This window comes from Lynx rufus, unplaced genomic scaffold (assembly GCF_022079265.1).
Source record: "Lynx rufus isolate CCGP_SWC_20201006 ecotype Redwood Valley unplaced genomic scaffold, mLynRuf1.p SCAF_4, whole genome shotgun sequence".
NCBI lineage: Eukaryota > Metazoa > Chordata > Mammalia > Carnivora > Felidae > Lynx > Lynx rufus.
This window is the reverse complement of record NW_025814856.1, coordinates 105,337,078-105,359,988: the sequence shown is the minus strand read 5'-3', so window position 1 is coordinate 105,359,988 and position 22,911 is coordinate 105,337,078. Positions and strand designations below refer to the sequence as shown.

The following is a 22,911-nucleotide window of genomic DNA, read 5'->3' as shown; positions in this document are numbered from 1 at the left end:
GGTGTGAGGGAGGATGAGGCTGGAGAGATCAAAACAGGAGTTGTACTTCATCAAAGAGGCAAATGGAATACTGTTGCAATACTTGATGTGGAACTCTCTTTTTACATAAGCTTTTAAAGTTAATTAAACCAATAGATTATAATAAATGTGGTTATTTTGTTGATTGTATTGATAACTCTTCAAAATAAGCCTGCTACATAACTCGTTTAGTACTGTAATGTAGTTGATTGTACTACATGGCACTTCTGAAAGTAGCTTTTTTTTTTCTTGTCTAGAAGATGCTGAAGCCTTGAAGACTGAAAGTAATTGTGTGCAGCTATTTAGCTTATACTGTTTAAGTCACTGTATGGGCCCCTGGGTGACTCAGTCAGCTAAGTGTCTGACTTCAGCTCAGGTCATGATCTCATGGTTCCTGAGATCGAGCCCCGCATCAGCCTTTGCACTGACAGTGTGGACCCTGCTTGGGATTCTCTCTCCCTGTCTCTCTCTCTCTCTGTCCCTCCCCTGCTCGGGCTCTCTCTTTCAAAACAAGTAAAAAACAAAATTTAAAAAGAAAAGTCAATGTAAATGATTTAATCCATCAAGAGAAAGGGCACTAAAAGAGCATTATAAGATGCCACATGTCTTGGTACTTCTGCTTATCGCTGTGAGCTCAATATTCTGTAGTTTAACTTTTAATTAAAAATTTTATTGAGGGCCTGGGAATGCAAGCTGGTGCGGTCACTCTGGATAACAGTATAGAGGTTCCTCAAAAAACTAACAATAGAACTACCCTACTACCCAGCAATTGCACTACTAGGCATTTATCCACAGGATACAGGTGTGCTGTTTTGAAGGGACACATGCACCCCCATGTTTATAGCAGCACTATCAATAATAGCCAAAGTATGGGAAGAGCCCTAATGTCCATCTATGGATGAATGGATAAAGAAGATGTGGTATACATATACAATGGACTATTACTTGGCAATCAAAAAGAATGAAATCTTGCCATTGCAACTACTTGGATGGAACTGGAGGGTATTATGCTAAGTGAAATTAGTCAGAGAAAGACAAAAATCATATGACTTCACTCATATGAGGACTTTAAGAGACAAAACAGATGAACATAAGGGAAGGGAAACAAAAATAATACAAAAATAGGACGGGGGGAAAAACAGAAGAGACTCATAAATATGGAGAACAAACTGAGGGTTGCTGGAGGGGTTGTGGGAGGGGGGATGGGCTAAATGGGTAAGGGGCATTAAGGAATCTACTCCTGAAATCATTGTTTCACTATATACTAACTAATTTGGATGTAAATTTAAAAAATAAAAAATTAAAAATTATTGAGGGCCAAAAGTATCTCTAACTCAACTATAAATAATTTTCAAAATATGAACTATAACATTTAATACTCATAATTACACACATTGGCTTTTCCTGAGTTTTCTGTATTTCCTCACAATCTTAGCACTTTAACAAATTGTTAAGTCAGATTGGTAAAATTGTTCTTACTTATACCTTATAAGGTATGGTAAGCAAGTCCACTTATAAGCAGAATTAGGGGAAAATAATAAAGCACATTAATTCAAGTTGACTGAAACACAGTGGAGCACCTCCATTCTTATCACGGTGTGGAAGGAATGGTCAGCTACTCCACTGAAAGGAGGTGAGGAAAGTGGGCATGGTATTGTTAAAATAGAGAACATTTTTCAACTATGTACCAGACACTGAGCTAGGAACTTAATTTTTTAAAAACTCATTTAATATGCATAATAATACTGATGAGGTTTGGGAGTGGTGGTAGGATTCAGAGCCAGTGATCAAGAAAGAATTCTTGAAAACATCTTTGGTGCAAAAAGGTGATTTTATTAAAGCACGGGGAAGAACCCATGGGCAGAAAGAGCTGCCCCAGGACCCTGAGGAGAGACTGGTTATATACTATGGAGTTGGAGAAGGTAAAGTCTAGGAAAAGTTTCCAAAGGGATTTTCATATGCTAAAGAAGACTCACAGGATGCTGGAGGCCTAGCTATTGTCAAGCTAAGGTGGTTTTTCCTTCTAGCAAAGTATTAACATTAAGACAGTAGGGAGTTCCTTTTCTGTCTGCCTCAACTATTTGTCATTGAACTGCAGGTTATAAGGAAACTTAATTTTATCTGCCATTTCCTTCTTACCTTTGTTCCCCACATCACTATGGAGGAGAGGGTGATACTAGGGACTCTAGGAAACTGAGTTTGTAGGTTTCTGGAGATTAGACTATTGATAAGATTGCCATTTTCTTATAATTTACTAAGACATTTGTAAACCAGTGGAGACCCATGGCCTGTATGACTGTGATCTATCAGTTAATCATTTGTTTTCTTTCCTTTCTTTTGTTCTTGGGCAGTCATGAGTGCTTGAGGAATATCACACCATATCCCCCCTGATGGGAAGTGGGGGTGCTAATTGTGCTTGGCCTTCAGCTTTCCTTATGGTCCCTCATCTGTACCATAAAATAAGTACTATTATTAGCCTTCATCTGTAGATTATGAAACTGAATCTTAGAAAAAATTAAATCATTTGCTCCAGGGTACATAGTTAATAGGTGGTAAAGCTAGAATTTGAACCAGGGAAGTTTGACTTCTCATTACTAAAAGGGTAAATTTGGAGGAGGTGAAATTAACATTGTAGATAATTTCAAACTCAAAAATAATTAAGAATAATGAAGCTGCAAGAAAGAACCAGTCTAGAATCTCTAGAATAAAAATATGCAATGAACAAATCTGGGAGAAATAAGAACAAATAAAACTGTTTAATTTAAAATCATGCCAGAGATAAAGTTATTATTTGAATTTTCTGGAGTTTCCTTAGTGCTTTTAAAAACATGAGTCTCAGTTCACTTTTTAGTCGCTGAAAATAAACAAGGCTGGGTAGTCTGGGGCTTTCAGGCAGACACACAAATAGATAACAGGAAAGTCATAAAAATGAAGTATTAGTTTCAGTTAAATGGAATTAAGTAAACACATCTCACATTTTTATTTCAAAACACATGTGCTTTCAGTTATATGCTTAATATATTACACACATAGGGAGCATGCATAAAAAATGTGTCACGATAGCTGATACTAAGCCATGTGCCTGATGTCAGATTTTGCAAAGTATAAACACGCCCTTTTTCCTTTTTTTTCAGCCCAATCCCAAGTGAAGTCCTCAACCTGAATTATTAGGAAAGTAAATCATGGATGTAGTGATAGTTGTTTGCCTACATGTACGGTTTAAACTGGGAGTACCTAAAATTCAATGAAGCATAAAAATGCAGAGTTGTGATTGGATTTAGCACAAAATTTTCATCATTTATTTCTAACAAATGTTAGTTACTATACTTTGTTAGAATGGGCTTCATCTCAAAAATGAAGTTAAAGGTTGTGTTAATGACCATATCAGGACATAGATTTGGAAAGTGGATGGTGCTGGGGAAAGGAAGGCAGCTTTTTTTTTTTTTTTTTTTTTACCTCAGGGTCACCTGATTCATTTTGCAGTACCATGAAGGAATGAAAACAGACAGAGACTTCAAGTAACACAACAAAGATGAAAGGGAAGAAAACATAATGAGAATATAAAAGATACACTTATTGGAAATGGAAAGGTTTTGAAGAAGATGATGAAAGAGCAGGAAAATCCTAAAAATAATTATAGTATAAAGATTCTAGATTGCTTAAAGGTATTTAAAAGTTAGTAGGTGAATACATAGAATTTTTTTAAGACGAAAAGAGAAAATTAAGCTTATGGTAATAAATTGGATGTGAATTAGTTTCAAAAACTGCACCAAACAGAGTTGCACACGAAGACTTTATTCTAAACTATTACAATAGAACTGAAATCAACTGCAAAGAAACAAAAGGCAGGAATGTTTTTAAGTATTGGGTGAATTAGTGAGAAAGCAGTTGAGGACCACAGGGAAGAAACTGATGAATGGGATGTGTTTGTTGAGTACATTCAGTTACTCCTGAGTTTGCAAATATTATTCTCAGTGAGTAGGCCAAGTCTGTTTGCTAACTGCCACCCATTGAAGAAGTCTGAGACCTAGTATCCTACAAAGACTGAGGTAACAGGGCATTACCTCCTTTGATGTTTCCATGTCTAAGAGATGGTTCCCAAATCCTAGAGAAAGATATTTCCTGGGCTGTAAGACTGAGAAGAGATTAGAATAAATTTACATAAATTTCAAAGGGGCAGAAAAAGAATTTAAAATTGCAAGGTTTTTTTTTTCTTTTGTTTTTTGTTTTTTGTTTTTTTAATACATGTCTTAAGAAAGGGAAGGTCAGGGACCTAGACAGGAAGGAACCTGTCAGTCTCAGACAAGCTAAGGGTAATGTTAAGGCCATCTTGATCAGGGTCTAATAGACTAAAAGTTGAAAATCTATAAACACAAGTGGCCTTTTCAGAAGAGAAAAGCATGTCCTGGGATTTCTAATCCTTTTTTCCCCCCCTCATCCAGCAAACATTTGCTGCAAACCTCTTTAGTTTTGATAGTAACTGAACCAAAGACTTCAGATATAAATATATTGAATAAGACAAAATCCCTGACCAGAAGGTTCTCATAGGCTAATTGGAGGTAAAGGTGAGTGAGTAAAAAATTATCAAACTTCTTTAAAATGACATGTTTACAGTGTTGTGCGAACAGAAAGTGTAGAGCACAACTCCCTCTGGGGAACTTGAGAAGGTTCACAGTCCTAAAAAGTGACTTAGCAAGAGGGTGGGGCAAGCAGACATGGAGAACAGTGTACAACAAATAGCAGAGGAATGAGAGAGCAGCATTTCAGTTCCTAGAGAATCAAATGGCTTTCTCTGGATAGGATGTAGGGAGAACGTGAGGCAGTGACAGAAGGAGGGTTTCCTGTATCCCACTAAGGAATTTGACCCTCAGCTAATAGGTTGGCTTATGTTTGCATTTTAGAAACATATTTTGGGGGTCAGAATGGGTGATGGGCTGCAGGGGAAATGGGAGACAGCAGGAGGTTGGAGGAAAGTACATAATTGCCTAGAAGAAAACATGGGGTCAGGTGATGCTTAGTATATTGAATAAATCAGATTCACTACCTGGATGTGATAGGTGAGGGAAAGCAGGGTTTAAAAATTATTTGGAAACTTCCCATGAAAGATGAAGAGATAGGAAGCTTCTTTTCAACAAGAGGAACAAAGAAAGAGTTATAAGACTCCATTCACTGGTCTTTTACTTGAGTAAGCTGAGAGTGATTCCAGACTTATATATCCTACAGTTGTTACAAAGTTCAGATAAGATGGTTATATGAAAATGCTCTCTGAAAAGATCCAAGCAAATACAAGACTTCATTCTTTTCCCATCTCATTTCTTTTGTGAATTTATACTGGCTATCAATGAATAAGTAAATATACAAATAATGAATGCCACTATCAGAAGTCAACATGAATTTTTGAGACAATTTCTGAAGAATACAAAAGACATCAACAACTCAATAATAATTCTCAGAATTGCTATAGAGTTTGTGTAAGTCTGGCAAGGAAAATCTATCCCAAAAATATGGTACTAGAGGCTTTCTAAATAGTGTGCTTTTTAAAAACCTTGGCTCTGTGTCTGGTTTCTCTCTGCTTTAATGTCTCCTTTCTGTTTATGCCCCTCTCAGGTCCATTACATGGGTAAGTTTCAATTCGTCAATGTCTTCTGGAGGTACATTGCACATAGTACTACCATGACTGTTGAAAGTCAACTATCACAATCTGAACATTTCTATGATTAAAACGAAATGAGAATAATGCAAGGAACATTAAGGAATAGTGCTGAACATGTATATGCCTTACATTAAAATATAATTAATTATATTTTTACTGTATTAATGTTGTGTTCTTTGCTCATCTCCTAAGCTATAAAAACCTTGAAACTATAAAAACCTTCATAAACCAAGATTTATCTTTTATATAATGTTTAAGCTCCAGTACAATGAATGTAATAAACTTTCAGTATATACTTTTACTAAGAAAAAGAAGTGTATCGTCTGATCATTCTTCTCATTTTGTTTTATTTTTATGGAAATTGTCATGAATTTTTAGTGTAATTACTTCAAACAGATGTTCAATTCTCTTATCCTGATAATAGGAACACAGTAGAATGAAAGGAGATATTTCAGAAGAGTTCATGAGTTTGGTGAATTTCATGAAATAGACCAAACAAGGGGAAAATTTGGAGGTTACTTTAAAGATGTCAAAATACATGTTTAAATTGATTAAATGATGAATTATTTTAAAAAATATTCTTAAAACTATATTTGTGAAGAGATAGGAAGGCACCCACTTAAACACTGAAGTCTTGTTTTGAGTTCATAAAAATAGCTAAACCCAAGTGTATTCATTTTATTTCTCAACGTTTTATATAAGTTTATATAAGTTTAAGCCAGATATGCTTTAGTTAAGCTTAGTTAAGGCTTCAAAATAAAGCGGAAGTTTTAATATGTAGACAATGGTTCATTCACTTCTTTCTGTGTTATATAATTCATATGAAATATACATTTTTGTAGGTTTAGTTAAGGTACATAGAGCTTCATAGGTGGAAAATACAAGTCTCATAAATATAAACCAATCCTTTAAAACTTTTATGTTGGTAAATGCATGCCAAAAACAATATATAGTATATTTAATATACAAAGGCAAGTGTGAGGATTCTAAAAGTTTATGACTTCATGTTTAGTGCCTAGCTAAGAAATCATCCCCAGAAAGACTACAGAAAGCAAACCAGGTTGCACTGGTCTTCACCTCCATGAAATGTAGAACCACATCATTCACTATTATCATTAGATCTGTCTGCCCAGATTTATTTGGATGCACACTCAGATAATCAAAATCTTGAAAGGTTCTATAATGGGGACATGTGGTAGTCGAAAATGTGATAAGAGTAGGGTAGTAGATATGGAAAAATAGAATTTCCCAAATGCTCGGCAGTAAAATTTTCATTCTTCTATATGGAAAGAATTTACATGAACCTGATATTTGGATATGTACATAGATTCTCTGAAATAATGTCATGCAAAACAGTTCTTATCTAATTAAAATAGTGTTTATCCATCAAAAACAAGTTTTAATGTGAAGAGGAGGGATGAAGTTATTTTCTGCAGCACTAATAAATAGTGACTTTATTTTCCGGGTCGCTTTTCATATGAACAATAAGATAGAAGTTACACTCATAGAAAGTGACTGGAAAGACAAATTATGGAATTACCTGTGATAGCCATAAACCCAACTTTTCTTTCCTCCGTAATGTTTCCCTGATGACTTGTGCCTGGAGTGCAATTGAGCTTAAAAGAGCACACTTCAGGGGTGCCTGGGTGGCTCAGTAGTTTAAGCATCCAACTTTGGCTCAGGTCACGATCTCGTGGTTTGTGGGTTCTAGTCCCACATCGGGCTCTGCGCTGACAGCTCAGAGCCTGGAGCCTGCTTCACATTCTGTGTCTCCCTCTCTCTCTGCCTCTCCTGCTTGTACTCTGACTTTCTCTCTCTCTCAAAAATAAATAAACATTAAAAGAGACAGAGAGAGAGAGCACACTTCCTAAGGGTTCCAGTTAGTGGTCAGTTAATTGAGTTGAGTAAAGCACCTGTCAAAACCAAAGTCAAGGATCTAAATAATTTCATATTTTCACAGATCCATTGCCATTTTTTCAATGGCTATAAACCAAAATAGGTAACCTTGGACATGTCAACATGCATACTCTTTGTATTTGACACAGTATACCGCCACCCCTATGCTTCACTTTGCCCTGAGAAACAATTTAGAGTGCCAGTTTCTTGACATCTTTGTAGATAAAGACTCATCCATTAGTAACTCTCTTGGCATCCCAAGTTCTCCATACTACCATGCCACTTAAAAAAGTTGATTGGCACGGTGTCTGGGTGTCTTAGTCAGCTGAGCTCTTGTTTTAGGTTCAGGTCATGATCCTAGGGTCGTGGGATCAAGCCCCATGTTGGACTTTTCACTGTGCATGGAACCTGCTTAGGATTCTCTCTCCACCCCCCTCTCTTTCTCTCTCTCTCTCTCTCTCTCTCTCTCCCCCTCTCCCTCTCCCTCTCCCTCTCCCTCTCCCTCTCCCTCTCCCTCTCCCTCTCCCTCTCTCCCCCTTCCACACCCCCACCCCCTGCAGCTCACATGCACACACGCACTCTCTCTAAAAAAACTGTAGATTAGAAGTTGACTAGAAAACATTTAAGATCTCTGCTTCTTTAGTTAAACTTCTGCTCTTTGAAACAGTAAGCTTAAACTTTCTGATCTTCATTTTTTTCCCTTTAAAGTAAAAATTAGATGTTAATATCGGTATCAGAAGGTCATTGTAGGGATGACTGGGCAGCTCAGTCTGTTAGGCATCTGACTCTTAGTTTCAGCTCAGGTCATGATCTCACAGTTTGTGGGGTTGGGCTCTCAGCTGACAGCGTGGGATTCTGTCTCCCTCTCTCTCTGCCTCTCCCTCTCTCAGTAAAATAAAATAAGCATAAAAAAAGAAGGTTGTTGTGAATGGTCCAAATCCAGTTACATAATAAATGAATCATGGGGATGTAATGTACAACATGGTGACTATAGTTGATAATTCAGTAATGCATATTTGAAAGTTGCTAAGAAAGTAGATTTTAAAAGCCTATCTCTTGAGAAAATTGTAACTGTATGTGGAAACAGATGTTAATTAGACTTATTGTGGTGATTATTTCACAATATATACAAATATTGAAGCATTATGTTGTGCTCCTGAAACTAATACAATATTATATGTCAATTATACCTCAAAAAAAGCTCATTGTGACAATTAGCTGAGATCATGTATATAATATTCATAGTACAGTGCTTGACAAAAGATGGGCATTCAGTAAGTATTCACAGAATGAATGTTTTCCTCTAAGTACACCTTATATGAAGAGAAGTATAAAAGGAAGTTCCACAGAGAAACAATTGATGTTAGGTATGTAATCCAGATGAACTTGTAGCTGCCCCTTTCAAGAGGCAGTATGGTGCTATTCAAAACACAAGAGGAGTAAGGCAGAAAAATCCTAGAATAGTGCTTCTCAGATTTTATGTACATGCACATCACCTGGGGATCTTTAGAAAATGCAAATAATGATTCAGTGGATGGGGTCTGAGAGACTGCATCTCTAGCAAACGGCAGCTGGTGCATATGCTGCCTACCCACTGAATACACTTTAACCAAGTCCTAGAGCACTTGAATGTTTGGCAAGTTAAGAAATACTTTACTTAAATCCATGTTATTCTAGTCCAGCATTCTGTTTCCTGATAACAACAGGTTAAAATTAATTCATTTGTTCATTTAAGGGAAGATTATTTTGTGCCTGTTTTGTACTAGGCACTGTTTTAGTTTCTGAGTATAAAATAACTCACATAAAGATCCTGCCCTCATTGGGCTTTTAATCTAGTGGTAGGGTCAGAAAATAAACTTGTAAACAATTAATTAAAAGTTTCCCATGGTGATTAAAGCTGTAAGAAAAGTAAAATGAAGTCACTGTGAGTTTGTGTATGATCAATTAAGCCTCCTCTAGGAAGGAGACAATTGAACTAAAACCCGGATATTGAGACGTAATCTCTGAGGAAGTCTGAAATTTTCATACAAAATGAAGAGACAATGCCAAGGCCCTGAGGCAGTGATGAGATTGATCTGTAGGAGACGAGAGGAAAAAGCCATAATGGCTGGAACATAATGTAATTATTTGGATGCAAGACAATGATAAGCAATTGGGAGCAATCAGGGTCAGGGGCTTACCTGGCAAAGCTGGGGAGAGTGAAGAAAGGGCTGAAATCTAAGGAAATCTTGGAGGTTGGATCCAAGGTGAGTCTTAATAGCTTTGCAGAGGATTAAAATGTACTCTAAAAGGGGGGTTGTCTAGGTGGCTCAGTCACTTGAGCATCCAGCTTTGGCTTAGGTGATGGTCTCAGGGTTTGTGAGTTGGAGTCCCGCATCAGGCTCTCAGATCCTCTGTCCCCTTCTCTTTCTGCCTCTCCCCTCTCCTATGTCAGCATGTGCACTCTCAAGCACTCTCCTCTCTCACTCTCAAAAATAAACAAACAAAAAAGAGACATACTCTAGAAGGACTGTGCCTGGCCAGAAATACACCTGGCTAAGCAGAACAAGGTGAATGAAAATGAGCTAACATAAGGTATCAGACACAGGTTGTAAAAAAAAAAAAAGAAAGAAAAGAAAAGAAAAGAAAAAAATGAATAACTTGTAAGAAGCGTTCAAATTGTGCATCCCTTAAGTTTATGCTATGAGAAAGAGAAATATATCATTTATGCTAATGCAAATTAATCTTATAACACACATGTAGCACAGTTCAATTGTTGCAGAATGAGTTAAATTTTTCTGAGTAGAAATCATTAAGTAACTATTAGAGAAGAAATAAAACTGTAATTCCTGGCTGACTGTAGGCTGTAGCCCCAAATTTGCCTGACTTTTCACAGGATACTAGAAATGAAAGTAAAAGAGAGTAGATGGAACATTAAAAGTGGCAATGAAGAAAATAAGGGATGCAAGTCCCCTCTTGCACTCAGAAAAAAGTCTACTAGGAAAAAGAGTCATCATTATTATGTAAATTGAAGAATATTAAATGGCTTGTACTATAATGATTTTTGTACTGAACCTTCAGTACCTATAAATCTACAGTCTATCTTCATAGTGTTTTACTGGGAGATAGGCCAAACCCAAAAGCCAATAAAAGCAGAATTAAAAGAGATCACACAGATCATAGTAACTAAAGAAAAATGAACGATATAATGATGAGTCCAATTGTCGTTTCAGTGAGTCTTACTAGTGAGCAAATCTAATAACTTAAAACCTTGCAAAGTAATGGCTGTTAACATTCCACTTGACTTCTGATTGTGTCTAATGATTTAAAGCCCTGCAAACTAGTAGCTATTAACATGTTAGGGCATTTCCAATCGATGTTTGATTTTTTGTCTTGTTTTTCAAATATATGAATAAAAGGCTGTACATTAACACGATGCTCCTGACCTTCCATTAGTGAGAAACAGCTCTGAGTTGTTTTTCTAACAGCAAAGAAGAATAGCACAATTAGTCACTCTTTCTCCCCTGAAAGCATAATGGCCCAAGGCACACGTTCTGAGAGAGTCATGTAGAATTATGGTCATATTTTGTGGCAAAATAGTAGATGAAATTTTGGTTGTTTGTGTTTTGTTTCACTCTGTTCCGTTGACGTCATTAGCACCTGACATTAACCAACTAAGCCATAGAGTTCATTTCATCTTCTATTTTGGTCATTTTTTGTAATTCTTTTGGTTATCTTTGGCATTTATTAACCTCAACAACATTTTTTTTTCTCATTGGCCTTTTGTATATCTCATTGTATTCATTCAACAAATACTAAATGAGTGCCAATCTGTAGAGCTCCCAGGGTAAGGGAGGGAGTGGAGTGAGATAAAGCTGGGAAGAGAAACCACAGCCAGGTCATTTGAGGTCTTATAAAGTATTAAATTGCTCATCTCTATCTTAAGAGGAACAAGAAACTTCTGAAGAGTTTTCAGCACAGGAGTGATAACCATCTTCTGCCATTTGCTTACTCTGTCGTGTTTCTCCCCCTTTCCCACCAAGCCCACCTTAAGTAGTGGGCTTATAGTGTTATCCTATTTTTCACATTTCCTGGCTATTTCCAACTAACAAAATATTTTTTTTATGAAAGAAAAAGGTTGCCAATCATACAAAAATAAATTCCCTGTGAAACAGAGAGTTTGCAAATAGAGATACCTGAGTTGGTTCATGAGAACATATGGTACATGTTATGGATAGAGTTGTTATCTGTAAATGATGACTCATTTCTAGCAATGCCATAAAGAGGGGAACATAATTCATTGATGCTCCTTATTGCAAGGTTAATATTATAAATATAAAAATCACTTACCAGGTTGGTATCTGTAGTATAAAAACACTTTCAGCACTGTGCTTGATTGACACACCTAAGCTTCTGATAATAAAAGAAGCTCCACTGAAGGATATATATTTACTCCTAGTGTTCTTTTAACATCTGGCTGTAGTACGCTTTGTTTTAGCTTTGTTTTTAACTAAGAACAAAATAACCTAATTTATCTTGGTGCCCATCTGGTTGCAATTGCTCATTTTACATTTATTTAAAAAATGATAGATTGTTCGTGGTGATGTCTTCCCCAGGAGAAGAAGTTGACAGACAGCTGTGTAGAGATGCCATCTTCCCCATCCCTGTGGCCTGTTATGCCCCATGCCCAAAGGACTGTGTGCTCAGCATGTGGTCTGCGTGGTCCTCCTGCTCACACACCTGCTCGGGGAAAACCACAGAAGGGAAACAGATACGAGCACGATCTATTCTGGCCTATGCCGGTGATGAAGGTAAGGTTGGCCACCAGCTTCACGAGGGATTTGGATTCCTTCCAAAAGTTGGCGTGCCCCCCCACCCTTTTTTTTGTCTTCCCTGGTTGAGGTGATGCTCTACAAAAATCTTCCGGAGATCTACTTCCAGAATCCCAGAAATCAAGGAAATTTAATATCTGTTAACATATTTAGCAACTTACTCCCATTCCCCAAAGTTAATCTTGAAAATAGGTCCTTAATAAAAGAAGAAAGACTCTTAAAAGTAAACTCACATTGCCTTTCCACCCTCCTAATAATTGCTTTCCAGTTTAAATGGTAAACCTGGGAAGAAGTCTGAAAGAGGCTCCCCAAATTCCAGATGTCAGGTTTGATTATTTTTCTCTATTTCAGTAGTCAGTTTTTGCTTTTGAAATCTCATTCTACCTTCTCATGAATAGGCATATATGTTCAATAGTAAAGGTGGGATTTTTATTATTTGGTTTTTATGTTTGTTTGTTTTTAGAGAAACACTAGCACAGCTATCGGTTGACTAAAAATTACATGTATTATCTGCCATTCAGGTTACTGAACATAGGTTCTAAGATCCAGAAGTCTCATATATGTAGAGTGCGTTCATTTAAAAAACAATTGTTTTAATGTTTATTTTATTTTTGAGAGAGAAAGAGAGAAAGCACAAGTGGGTGAGGGGCAGAGAGAGAGAGGGAGACAGGATGGAAGCAGTCAGCCTCCAGGCTCTGAACTGTCAGCACAGAGACTGACACGGGGCTCGAACTCACAAACCGTGAGATCATGACCTGAGGCAAAGTCAGACGCTTAACTGACTGAACAACCCAGGTCCCCCTGATTGTGTTCATTTTTAAAATATGCTGCTCCTTAATCACCTCATCCTACTGGGGAAATAAAACATGCTGTGTCATAAATTCATACGTGACTTGTATAAGCTTTATTGTAGAGAAATACAAGGCTCTTGGTAATTGTCTCTCAGGCTTACATCCAAATGCTAATTCGGCCTCTGTGTGACTGGGTGATATGTTATACTTAATGTTGCCATTCTTGAGAATATCATAGGAGTAAGGAAAACATAGAAGTCATCAAGTTCTATCACATTAAGGCATGTTCTGTCTCAAGAATATAGGCACATATTATTGAAACATTATCAAGCTGAATGAGTCTTCTCCTCGTTCCCATTTAGCACATGTAAATAATGATTTCTATTTGTAGCATGCATGTGTTTCTCTGTGTGTATATCCCCAAATAATAGATTGGGGAGGAATTTTTATGCTGCCAGTTTTATTTTTGTATTCGTGAAACATTTTCGTGATGGAAACCTGACGGTGTTTTCCTTTGGCCAAACTTGCTGTCTGTGAATATAATAGCTATGCAAAAATAGAACTACCTTGGTCTTAAGACATGAGAGAAAAATTTAGCATGTTTGACACAGTCAACCCGTAGGAAAATTTATAATTGTCTTTAAAGTGTCCAAAAACCTTTTCCAGTCACCTTAATATAAATTTAACTGTTTGCAACCCCCTAAAATAGTGTATCATGGAAGCAAACAAAAAGATAGAACCTTTTAGAAAGTCATATTCCTTGTCTTGTCAAACAATAACTCTAACCTTGTATAGATTATATTCGGACTTCAAACTCTATCAGCTCAGATTATGTCTTGGACTTCATTAGAATTAGATCTGTGGTCACTGTGCTTCCTATAAATCTATTATACTCTGCAGACACTTGCTGTGTGACTGGTAATGAGTGACTTTTTGCCCCGTGAGTCACATGGCAGAGATTTTGCCATGCTTGCAGAACTCACCAGATCATTATTTCTATAGACATGATGCTTCACACTGAAAGGTCATGAAATGCTTTAAAGGCAGAAATTTATGATTGCTCTTTGGTATGTATCATCTTCTTAGTTTGAAAGGGTGAGACTTCGATAATTTTTAATTAAGTCTAGTAGCTGTGTCATAAGCAAGCTGTGCTGGAAAATTATAGATGTTTATAGAGTAAATCATAAAGGCATGAATTCAAAACATAATTTTATGTGGAAACCATAGAGGAAATTGTCAGTAGGGAATCTGCTGATGTTTGTCTCTGTTAATAACAGCTACAGAAACTTGTATAATTATATGAGGTATTTAATGAATCCGTCCTTCAAAAACTATTTAGTACCGATTATTTGCTGGATACTGAAACATATTTTCTCTTTCACAAAAAGTCTCATAATTTTGAGCTATTTTTGAAATTATTTAAGAACTTTGTTTGCACGAAGTTTTAAAATGTGTTTCCCTGCTAAGTAGGAAACCCTTTATAATTTTACACAAAAGTAGGTCTTTCTGTTATTCCCCAAGAATTAATGTTTTGTAAGTGTCATGAATTTTCTTCATTTTCTAAATCAGAAAATTACTATGATAACAATAAGGGAAAAGTCACATTATTAGAATTATATATTGCATGCTTAGACATATAGTTTTCTAGTGAAATAACTTCTATGCAAATCCATGTGCAAAGTATCTATCCAGATTTACACACAAATCTGTGTGCAAAGTATTTATCTGGATTTACAAAATAAATGCTGCTTCACAAAATAAAAGATACATTTTACCTCAGTCATAACTTCACTGTTAAACATTATATGCTGAAGACTACACAACCTCTTGTATTAATTAGAGCAGCCCAAGTTGTGTTGCAGTAACAAACAGCTGAGAAGCTCAAAACCTTCAAAGAGAAATTATTTCTTCCTTATGGGAATTTTGCTGTGGTGCTGGGTAAGTTGCTAAGACAGTCTGCATTGGAGTGTTGAAACTCCATATGAAGACCTACGTCTTCGTCCCCATGCCAGTGGAAGAAGAGTTGAAGAGTCTCTCTGCTGCTTTCAGAACATCAGCATTAAATTCTTCCATCCAGAAGTGACATATCATTTCTACTGCCATTTGATTGGCAAAGCAAATCATATAATCACAGCTTGAAGTTGAACCTCATTTCAATCATGGCAGGGTGGGCCGGGAATATAATCCTGTGTGCTAGAAAAAGGAGTGGTAGCTCCTGGTCTTACCCTTGATTTACTTCGTCTTCTTATGGTGTGTGCATGTCTTGAGGAACACTTTGTAACCTATTATCGGCAATACACAAAAATTGTCATAAAATGATTCTTATCCAAATGTCATTTGGAAAGCAAATACAAATGGTAGCAACTAGAGGTAGGTAGTTAATATACTGAAGAAAATAAAAATATTTTTTTCAACTTAAAAAAATGTGTGTGTGTGTGTGTGTGTGTGTGTGTGTGTGTGTGTGTATAGCTTCCTAAGCCTTGACTTCTGGTTAAATAAAATTGGAATTTCTCTTTTTAGATTTGTACGATACCTTGAGGTAAAAATCTTCCTTATATTGGATAAACTGTATATTTGGGTGGGCCCCAAAGCTTCTTTAAAATTATGCAAGGAAAAGGATGCAGAGATCGTGCCAAGATTTTTCTGGAGTTTTCCATTGCCTCTTTGGCTCACAAGGCCATCCAGGCCGTCAACATGCACTGGTTTGCTGGCCACAAGGTGGTAGTCAGAGTGTACAACCAGGGTTGTTTTGATAGCAGTGACCATTCGATGTGACCTTGACCCTTTTCCCTGGACTTGCACTAGCTCCTGGTTTCCTCTGAGTTTTATAGAGTGATTCATTGGTGTCTCAGGCCTAGCCACCCAGTGAGGGGATAAAAGTGCTGATGCTCTTATCCCTGAAAAAAAAATTATGTGGAAAGATCTAAAAGGAAGCAATGTTTTAACACTTCATCCTGGCATATTTTTAATATAACTAATAGTATGTTGAATTGGAATAATAAATTAAAAATTGATGTTAGATTTGTAGCCTTCCGAATTTTTTGAACCCATGTTGCAGATCTCTTAATAAACTTAGCTTAAAAAGAAAACATGATTTTCAAAATGTTTTCCACTGAGTATAATAACAACTTAAGTCTCATTATATAGTTAATTATCCTTACACATCAAGAAATGAGCTTTTTTTTTTTTGCAAAGTTCAAAATGACCTGATATGATAATTTCATCAGCCAAATTTTAGTGTGTATTTACACCTGCTTTAAACATATGGAGAATAGATGCAAATTAAAATAGAGTTGTGCCAATTTTTTTCACAAATAATTAGCAGTCTTCAAAAATTGTATTTTAAAGTACAAAACATTGGGTAGAGGAATGTTTATATTTTAACTTGGGGTTTTCACAGTTAAAAGATTTTAATCCTAAGGGCCAGGGAGCGTTTTTATTCCTGGACAAATCTGAAGAACTCAGGATCCATTATCTAGGTATATCCACACATAATTCTGCCTTCTAGGTAAAAGTGCTGTCGCTTCCTCACCCTCTATTCTAGACTTTGAAACAGGAGTGCTGTGTCAGTCTGTCCCTCCATAACCACCAAACAAGATTTATGCAGACTCCATGGTGGGAAGTCTTCTATCTCTTTCTGCAAGGAAAAACAAAGGGGAAAAGGAGTAGAGATGGTGTGCTACAGCAGAATCTTCTGAGGTTCTCTCTGGCTAACATTCTTCCATTTCAGTTCCCCGAAATCATGCCACTGCCAATGTGCTTTTCACTTAGAGGTGGTCGGCTGTCAAAGGGTTTTGGGCTGCAATAAGCAGTAAAAACTACGAGCACTTTAAAGCTATAATTCATAGTACACTAATAGCCACTTAGCAGGAACCCGGTCCACTTCCTTATCCTGACTGCCAGTTCCTTCTCTGTGTGAACTTTGCACCCTAATGGACGGTATCAATATTGCAAATTCCCAAAATCATATCTGCCTGTATGCCTTGCCTTTTATTCTTTCTTCTGCTTCAATAAAATTTTCCCTTTTTTCTCTCCCTTCCCAGAACTCTGCTTGTCAAAATCCCACTCCTTCAAAACTCATCTCATTGCCTTCTACCTGAGGCATTTTTTAGTCACCCCAAAACTAATGGAATCTATACTTTTGAATCCCAATTATACTACCTGTTTTAACATTACTATATTCTGACTAAAATTATACCCATTTGTGTGTTTGCCTATGCCTACTACTTTCCCCCCACTGCATTATAAGATCCTTGAGAGCAGCAAAAACTATTTATAACCCCGCTAGGTATCTCTTGAAGCGTTGGACATAAACATTGCCTACTATAACACTCAATACACTTGTATTAATGTTTTGAACAAGGTTCCTTTATCTTTTCAGTCTTTTCAGCCATTTAAATTGTAAGAACTTCAATGTCAGAGCCAGAAACACAGGAACACCATAGCTCTGTTCAAATGTATGTTAACACAGCTTTTAGGGACTTGATGTGGGGAGGAAAAGTTACTTTTTCATTTCTGTTAGAGACGTTTCGCATATAGTAGTTGGTGTTTTTATATGAGCATGGACATTTCTTTATATAGTAGAATTTCATCAGAGTAATATAAAGTCTGTCCACTTGCCAGAATGATAAAAAGCCTAAATAGTCACATTAGTATGAAGCATATATTTTTATGTATAAGAGGATTTTTTTAAGAATACCATTTATCACTAATTTTGTCATGGGTGACATTTTATAATTTCCCCAGTACTATGGAAATATTCCCACATGTCTGGAATTAGATCTTCCCATAAATAATAAATAAATTCAATATTATATCTATCAATTTTTCTACCATAAAATTATTCCCAAAACAACAGAACGGATGCCGCAATGACTGATTACCCCAAGCCATGCTTTCAAAATTCCCATATCGTCATTCTAATTAAGAACACATTGGGGCTTATCTGTGCGAGTATCCTGACACCAGTCCAAAGCTGCTGATGTGGCTTTAATTTGGATTGGGGCAAGAAAATAAATAGCCTTTATGTCTGTAAACTTAACCATCTTGCAGTTCCTCAACACGTTACACTGATGTTGTAGAAGTTTTTTTCTTATCATTTGTTCCAAAGCCAACCAGTCAATTCCAATGTCAAAAACAACTGAGGAGTTTTAGAATCACAGTTTAAACAGCATACATACACTCACAGTAAAAATGAGGTAAATAAAGAAACACTTTTTTTGTAGATCAATAATTTCACTATTAAATTTAAGGTATGGTTAAAATGGTTGCCTAAAATGTGCATATGAATGTTTATAATTAGTATGTGTTTGTCTGAGAGAGAAGATTGGATAAATCTAGAGCCTCAGGGAATGGGTAATAAGAGTGCTCATTTACTTCTCCCCGATCCAATTAGTATGTTTTAGAATCCATTCCTATTCAAATCCTAAACTTCTTTTCAGAGGCTGCCAGGGTCACTGAGCTGTGTGATGGAGGATAGGCTATGATCTGTGACAGATGTTTTCACCATCATGAAGCAGGGACATTAACGAAATGCTACTTCATTCTGATGTTGATCCCATGTTCACCACTGTATAAATGATTCTGAATTGCAGTTAAATTCTCATATAAACTGCCTACCGATTTATTTCCTGAATTAGAGGGATGCCCTTAATTATAAGATGAACTGAAGACCATCTCGGAGTGTGGTTTTGTTTATGACTTTTACCCACATCTCAAATTTTGGAGTTGTCTTCCCTGTTAGGATCACTAGCTATTGAATCACCTTTTCTTATTTAACAACCAGGTATTTTCTGCCCCTAAAATAAAATTCAGAGGCTACATAAGTTCAAATTGATTAAATTGTCAATAAAGTAAGCAATAAATTGCTCCCCGACTCTGCTTTTAATGATACAAAGCTTTTTATTTTTATAATTGGCATTATAAATAGCATAGTGGTAAGACACTGAGCTCCATAAATTCTTAACTGTTACTGTTACGTCATTTAAGTTGCATTAGTTCATTCGCCTTATAATTTTTAACTTGTCAGGCAGTTTGGGGTATAAAATAATGTCCCACATACAGAGTACTTATAACAAGGCTAGCACATAAAAAATGGTTCCAAAATGATAACTTCACACCATATTCTGTTGATTAAAAGACTTATCCCTTTTACCTTTTATTATCTCTGTAATTATTACATGTTACAATGGATGCGTTTTAAAACCACTATAGCCAGACAGAAGTTATAACATAGTTGTCATTGCTAGTACATGTGAATTGTGTTGTTATTCCTGGTGACAATAGCAATTCCATGATATGTCTGCTAAAAATAAAAACAGCAAAGAAATTCTTCGTTGCTTGCTTAAATCTTTTGTTGACAACTTCTGGTGCAGTTAAGAATGCAACAGCATCAAAACTTAGAGATGGGAAGAAAGACCTGGAAACAACAGGGAGTACTCTTTTTAAAGAAATCCTACATCATCAACACTTTTGAAACAGGATGATGGTTCTGTATAGGAGAACAAACTTTGATTCGTGTGAGTTAAAAAGTGACTCAAGAGATTTGGACTCTGAAAATGAGATTGAGGAATGTCTTCCCTTTTAATGCATGCAGTCAAGTGATATATTTTTTTAAATGTAAATAAATCATACAAATGGATTTCAATAAGCATCAGTAAAAAATAGGATTGAAAAGAAAGCAATGTATCATAGTTTAACTTGTAGCCATTGCTCTTTCTTTGAGGAATAAAATGATGGTATATCTCTCAGCCAGTGACATCTTAGATTTGAATAAATATGGTACTATCATTACTACATGGCTTTCCCAGTAATGCTGTAGAAGATCAGACAGCATCAACTGATAAAAGAAAAAAAAAAGAAATAAAAAACCACAAAAAAAACCCTGTTTCTAATTGCCCAAATGCCTAATGTATTAAAAGAAGCAATACTTCAAAACACGTATTTAAGATTTTCAATTTGGAAGATAACATTTGAGAACACATTGAGTTTTCACCATGCACAGAGTCTCAGTGCCCACATTTCCCTGGGCCAGCAATCCATAGGGTCCATTTGTACCTCATTTTCAGCTTCTCTGGAGAACAATGGCCTCTCTCTTTAAGGTGCTCCATAGTTCCCCCCCCACCGCAGGCAAATACCATGTATACTGTATAGCTTAAATTTTAACCTGGAGGATGCCAAATGACGTAAGATTAATATGTAATTTGCCTTCCTAGCAGCATGCTGGTCACATGCTATGTGCTAATAAATGGCGGGTATCATTGTTATCGTTAATTCCAAAAGAGAGAGAACAGTAAGTTTCCTGTTAGCACCATATCTAATCCTCTTTGTTCATTTTTATAGGTGGAGTTCACTGTCCAAATAGCAGTGCTCTGCAAGAGGTACGCAGCTGTAATGAGCATCCCTGTACTGTGTACCACTGGCAGACTGGCCCCTGGGGCCAGTGCATCGAGGACACTTCCGTATCGTCCTTCAACACAACTACAACTTGGAATGGGGAGGCCTCTTGCTCCGTGGGCATGCAGACAAGAAAAGTCATCTGTGTGCGGGTCAATGTGGGCCAAGTGGGACCAAAAAAGTAAGGGCTTCAGAATGACAGCAGTAAATACTGTGGTCAACCATGCAGGGGATTGGCTCAGGCTTCACTTGCTTCATGAAATGGAGCATTTTGATGCTTGTCACACCTGTCCTCAAGAGTAAGATTTGTTTGTTTTGAACGTCAGCCACTAACAAAGTTCTAACGGCTCCGGAATCTTGTGCCTGGGATCTATGAATTCCGTAGAAGTATTTCTCTGTGCTATCTACTTTCATTTTTCTAGTAGCGCTTTCTCCTTTTTTTTTTTTTTAAATTATTATTTTTTTCAACCTTTATTTATTTTTGGGACAGAGAGAGACAGAGCATGAACGGGGGAGGGGCAGAGAGAGAGGGAGACACAGAATCGGAAACAGGCTCCAGGCTCTGAGCCATCAGCCCAGAGCCTGACGCGGGGCTCGAACTCACGGACCGTGACATCGTGACCTGGCTGAAGTCGGACGCTTAACCGACTGCGCCACCCAGGCGCCCCAGCGCTTTCTCCTTTTATGAAGCTAGTGAGGCAGTGAGGGAAGTGCTTGCTCTGGGCCTGGCTGATCGATAATGACCGTATATGAAGTCCTAACAGTGCAGATGATCCATGACCTCCCATGTACCCGTAGGCTGTGGAGTCTGCCGATCTAGTTTAATTGGGCTGTAGCATCCTATGATCTGCCTTTCATTTCCCCTGGAAAATACTATATCAAAAATACTGAGGCCAAACTTATTACATCTTTTAATGGTTAAATGAATAAGCCATTTACTTCTAAGAGAGAGCCTTGGGATAGGATGTGTGTTATAAGTAGAAAAACCATCCGTTTCTCACTGTGGTTACAAGTAGTATAATAACCAGGCAAGCAATTTGCTAGAGAGAGAGGACAAAGAACTAGAGAGTTGACATAGTATACCTACCTTGTGCAAAATATAAAATGAAGAAACGTGTCATGGCATAACTGAGCTAATCAATTTGAGAAAATTAATAAGTCAGTTCTAAAAACGTATCCCTTTAAGGGGAAAAAAACACTTTTATCTGTTGAGACTTAGCATAAATCTTTTAGAATTCATATCTTCTTAGCCATATGAAACACGCAAAGTAAAACCAGTCAATTTTGCATTGGTATTAAAATGTCCATAATTTCCAAATACTTGTCCAGGTGCATAACTGTGATGTGTCACCTTCAGCATGCTACTTAACTGATTCTGGCCTTAGTTTTCAATGTTTATTGAAAGGATTTAATGCAAAAAGTAGTCATGTGAGCACTCAATAAATCTTAGAAAGTATTATTTTCTCTTAAAAATTTGAGATCCTTCCTAGTGTTTTTTAAGGAAATGATAATAATGTACCTGATGTATGAAAAACTTCAGGGCATAAATAATATTCCTATTAGGAGTTGTTTTTACCTGGCCAGGATTCCAGACATTAAGGATATTTTTGCCCCATACTTTATTTGACTATGTAATTTGATATTCTGAAATATTAGAAAAGATATGCCAGGAAGACTTGAATAAATTGAGAAACTGTTCCGCATCCTTAATTGGTAGCCCCAAACCAGTATTTTAATAGAAATAACGCTAAAGTTGTGATGAATCTAACCCAGAAAGTTAACGTGCAGCATATTAAAATTATCTGGCAGTAACAGTAGGGGCAGAAGTGCCAAATCCTGAGGATTCTGGGTCTTGCTGGGACAAGTATGGAGGTAGAAATATTCCCTGCCCAGGGTTATAACCTGAGCAACCGGGCACAGGATTGAGGGCTATCATGCCAATCTGCTATGAGTAAGCTCACTCTGTTCCTGTTCTACTGTTAATCACTTTGCAAACATTGCTGTTGATATTTTCCTCGCTTATGCAAGTTCCAAACTGTTTTTGCCAAGCACTAATATACATGCATATAAACTTACATGTGAAAGAGCCTGATGGATTAATGTCATTAAATCATTCAATAGGAAGGGTATCCTGTAGCCCTATGTCAAACCACCACAATAATCCATTAAAAATTTGCTTTGCCCTTGCAGCCTTTATTCAATGACCTGGATACATGTATAGATTTGTTAAATTAAATGCACTTACTTTGCCATTAAAGTTCTGAAAAATTAAGCAAATGCTGTGAATTTGAAAGAAAATGTTACTGCCTTTATCCCTAAAAGCTAGATTAAATTCAATGAATGCTTT

General features: G+C 36.7%; 1 protein-coding gene across 1 annotated transcript in view; it reads left to right on the top strand.

The window, feature by feature from the left end:
* The window catches only part of THSD7A (thrombospondin type 1 domain containing 7A), a 434,259-nt gene that overhangs the window by 319,426 nt on the left and 91,922 nt on the right, over positions 1-22,911 (top strand). The window contains exons 7-8 of the mRNA XM_047097264.1: positions 12,163-12,357; positions 20,511-20,745. Of these exons, the coding sequence (XP_046953220.1) occupies positions 12,163-12,357; positions 20,511-20,745 (430 nt within the window). The remainder of the gene's footprint in view (positions 1-12,162; positions 12,358-20,510; positions 20,746-22,911) is intronic.